The 4,515-nt window shown below is 38.2% G+C and overlaps 1 protein-coding gene across 1 annotated transcript in view; it reads left to right on the top strand.

Annotated features, from left to right (window-relative positions):
- sptssb (serine palmitoyltransferase, small subunit B) overlaps positions 1 to 1,527 on the top strand; it is a 5,454-nt gene extending 3,927 nt beyond the window's left edge. The window contains exon 2 of the mRNA XM_014011071.1: positions 535 to 1,527. Within this exon, the coding sequence (XP_013866525.1) occupies positions 543 to 785 (243 nt within the window). The 5' untranslated portion in view covers positions 535 to 542 and the 3' untranslated portion in view covers positions 786 to 1,527. The remainder of the gene's footprint in view (positions 1 to 534) is intronic.
- The last annotated feature ends 2,988 nt before the right edge of the window (positions 1,528 to 4,515 follow it).

Here is a 4,515-nt window from a genome sequence, read left to right as displayed (position 1 = left end):
TATATATATGGAAAATGTACATAACAAAATGATTGTAAAAGTAGTAAAAGTTATCTAACTGAGGAAGTCTGCAGATTGTGTTGAATCTTCATCTTGCAGTCTCTCATCCTTAGCAGCACATTAGTGACAGTGGAAAAAAATGTCTCTCTTATAGCGGGGAGAATCTTCTAGCAAAACCAGAGAAAGAGATACAAAACAAAAATAAACAAACAAACACAGAATGTGTTGGTAAAACTAGAGCACCAGAGCTGTATTTTTTTGTCAATATGTATACAAAGTCCCAACAAATTTGGCACAAATTGTACAAGAAGAATGTGGAAATGTGTCATTCAGTCCAATTTCATAGTGCAGAAAGTCTTTTCTCCTGTCCCTGCTTTGGCACTTTCATCAATCACAGAGCCAAAATATTGAAAAGTGTTATAGAAATATTGCCCAACGGCCATTAAGAAAAAAAAAAACTGTTTTGTGATGACTGTGCTTATCTCGTCATTGTTTTGCCTAAAATTTACAGACTTTTCTGTCCTCTCCACTCAGTCTGCAGGATGAGCTTCAAAAACATGAGGGAGTACTTGGCTTGGCTCTACTACCAGTACCTGCTCATCACTGGCATCTACGTCCTGGAACCGTGGGAAAAGTCCATCTTTAACTCTATTTTTTTCGCGGCCATCGCCATGGTCATCTACACGTCATACGTGTTTGTACCCATCCACGTGCGTCTGGCGCTGGAGTTTTTCTTGGGGATCTTTGGCGGCCAAACCGAGAGCACCGTGGCACTCATGAACTAAGACCAAAAAAGAAAAAAATGGAAGAAGGGACATTTGTGAGTCTCTCAATCATTTCATGTAGCTTAACCCTTTAGCTTCCTTTGAGAACCACAGTCAGGCCAGTACACAAAGACTGAAAGCATGAAGATTTCACTGGGATTGTCTGGAAATCTGAGTCTTAGCTTTTACATCCCACAACCTCTGGCCTTACCCTGTGGTGTTACACAACAGTACTTCAATTTCCCACCCTGATTGTGAAACATTTGTACATGTCCTGTATGAATGCGTACCTCCTCCAGGTTTTGCATGATAGGATCATGCATGCATGCTTATCTCACTATAAAACACTACTACATTCTTTCCTCTGTGTAATTTTTATACTACAAACTTCAGAGGGTCGTTGCAGCGTTTCATATTTGACAGGAGCTAGAGCAGGTGTCTCCAACCAGTGGCTCATGAGCTACCAGTAGCTCTTGGGCTCATTTAAAGAAGCTCTTCAGTGCTTATGAAAAATTTGGAGAAGCAAAATTTAATTTATCACTGGCCAAACAAACTTTCATTTAACTCCAACCAATCTATAGATGTCCCTTCCCTTTGGTTGTCAATCAAATGGTTTTGGGCTCAGTATGGTCGATCGGCAAACAACGTGCGGTTATGTGGTTATTTGGTATTCATTTTTGCACACACTTTTCATAGCCCCTTGACACGCACTGTGCCAAGCTCCTGGGAAACCCCTCCTGCTGTGGTATATGTCACTACAGGGGGTTTCTTCCTGCTGGAGTGTACAATGTGAAAAAAATTTGGAGACCTGTCACCTGATGTTATTTGTGCACAAATCTGTCACAGTTAAACCCTAAGTTATTAGTGTGAAATACACTATAATATGAATGGATAAACACAAAAAGCACATTTATGTAAATTCAGTGTTTCATGTTAATTGAAGATGTTTTCTGTTCTAAACAAGCTTAATCCATTAAGATTAAAGGTTGCAAAAAGTAGCTTTTGGATAATTTAATTTTGTGAAAGTAGCTCTTGAGGAAAAAAAGGTTGGAGACCCCTGAGCTGGAGATTGTTAGAGAAAGTACCCACGTAGCAGACAGGTGTGGTCCAGATCTGAGTTCAAGCTGGCATGGCAAGTGGTTTGTCAGCTGGATGTGGGCCAGGTCTGGCAATGATGTTTATAAGATGGTTTGCCACAACTGGTCCAGTTTTGGTTTGGTTTATGTGGTGCAGGCCCATACAGTACATGGACCACATCTGGGCCACCAAAGGGCCATCATTCTTTCCATCATCTAGGCCGAGTGTTAGAGCATTAGTATTTTGTGTAGTCCAGACTTGGGCCAGACATATTTTGCTATGTGGGTATGGTTTATGATGAAAACAGAAAAGCTCAGGATTTTTGTCTGGCTGTTTCTGAATATACAGTATATATTTTAAATAGTGCCATGGGCTGAGTTTGATCCTGGAACAGGATCACCTCTCTGAAGGAGATGATGTCATTTCATTTTTTTCTCTCTCTCTCATTGATTTTTTTTTTCTGATTAAAATCTATCTTTGCGTTAAATGAACTGATCATGGGGTCAGACTGAGCTCAGCTGCAGGCCGGACATGGACCCCTGGCCACCAGTTGATTAGCCCTGTTTCAGAGTTCATCTCTGTAACGCCTGTAAAACTGATAACTGATCTTAAACTAGAAAGCCAAGAGAAACCTCGCCCTATGCAATGGATTTTTAAATGCTACAATCACAACTGTGTTTTTTCCACTTTACCGAGAAACATAAAAATGACTGCACAAATAAAAGCAGAGCCGTCTCTTTATATGCCTTTTTTAAACCCTGTTGGTATGTCAGAAAAGGTGCGCTCAGGACAAAGTATGAGTAAATATTGACATAACACACCTTTGTGTTCAGACTTGGCTTTGTTCATAACATACTGTAGCTTTACTCCACACGTGTTTGCTGTCTCATGCTAAATATCAAATTGCTGCGGGAAAACTCGTCAAAGGGAAAAACGATATGCTTGACTAAAGAAACTGTCTTCCCCTCCTATAGTTGATCTATATAAAATGATCCAAAGGATTAGTTTTAGTGTATTTAGGAGTTCTGATAAGCTTTGTACATTGTTTTCTGCTTAAAACATCTTGAATTATTTATGATTTGGATCAAGGGTTTCACTCATAAAAAATGATCTCTGAGTTAATTTTATTTATATGAAGTTGTATATTTATATGTACTGGTAAATGCTTGGCTGGTTACAATGTCAATTACCAATGTTTTTTTTATTATTAATTCTTTATGTGTATCTCTTGTGGCCATAAATAACACGTAATGTTTCCTTTTGTTTGTCTCTCTGCCTTAAAGTGATTTTTTATATTGTACACAGATTTTATGTTCCTACAATTTTTGATAAACATTTCTTTTAGTACCACATATTTCCAATGAGAACAAAGAGATCTGAACGACCTTTTTTATTTTTGCTAAACTTCTTATTTATACACTGTAGCAACACACTTCATTCATCACAGAATAAAAAAATTGAATGATTCTAATGTGACTATTTTTTGTCTTATCAAGGTATGTAATTATATGTAAGTATGTAATTGTTTAAGGTGTTTGTCTGTTAGCAAAATAATTCTCAAGGTATTAGATGGATTTTATGTGCCAGTAATCATTTCAACCCTAGAAACAGAACATTGACCAATAATGCCATCTGTTTTACAGACATTGAGCTAAAACTTGGTGAGAAAGTAGATGAGCATCATCTACAACAGCACTAACCAATCACACAAGAGCTTTTGTTAAACAATTTTCAGTGTTAGAGAGAAAAACAGCTGTTGTGTTCACATAAAAACTCCCAACATGTAAACAGGACCTTGGTTCTGAGTGTTTTTGTCTCATTGGACATAAAAGACATTTATTTAATTTGGCAGATCCGTTACTTTGAAGTTAAAGAACAAAAGCTTTGAGATTCCACATCTACGTCCCAAAAGACTGTACCACATGAAATGAATTCACACAATAAGAAGAAGAGCCACCAAACCAGTTCTCCTGAAACGAGGAATGAATGGGTTTTGTTTACTGTGCATACACCTGGTAACAACCTACTCTTACAGTGCTGCTGGCTCAAGGCGGACCATTTCTTTAAAAAAAATTTTAAGAAAAAGTAAAAGCAGCTTGACTTCTATTCTGTAGCTGAAAATGTTTCAGTTCAGCTACAGAATAGAAGTCAAGTTGCTTATTTACCATCTGACTGAAAATCCACATCAGCATACAGCCACTTTATGTTGTTGAGCCAAGTGTGATATATCCACATTCATTTAGAACAGGGTCAGACAAATAGGTTTGAGATTGTGGATTATTTCTTTCACAGTTATAGAACTTGACCAGGAAGGTGGATAAAGTAGCAGATCAGGCACTGACATGACAGCTGTGTTTATGAGTTGTAACTCAACACCTCTGCCTTGTTCTTTTCCAGGACCTTGGAAGACAATAGGGACAACACAGTCCAAAATGCTCAAGCATGTTCCTAAATTCTATTCAAGTCCAGTCTTTTCTGTTCTTATTTCTGTTTACCCCTCTCTTTTGACATGACAGGGTTTTTTTTTTTTGTATTTTTCCATGCATTCTTGTTTGACATGGGATTTATTTCAGCCTCAGTTTTTTTAAGGACTGTTCACCCTGCTCACATCAGTTTATGCCCCATGAAGCACCAGGGGTGCCACCAAGGGGGCACCAAGAAGGGCAATGACCAC

This window comes from Austrofundulus limnaeus, unplaced genomic scaffold (genome assembly GCF_001266775.1).
Source record: "Austrofundulus limnaeus strain Quisiro unplaced genomic scaffold, Austrofundulus_limnaeus-1.0 Scaffold76, whole genome shotgun sequence".
NCBI lineage: Eukaryota > Metazoa > Chordata > Actinopteri > Cyprinodontiformes > Rivulidae > Austrofundulus > Austrofundulus limnaeus.
Note: the sequence above shows the minus strand (reverse complement) of the source record. Positions and strands in the feature narration are given on the sequence as shown.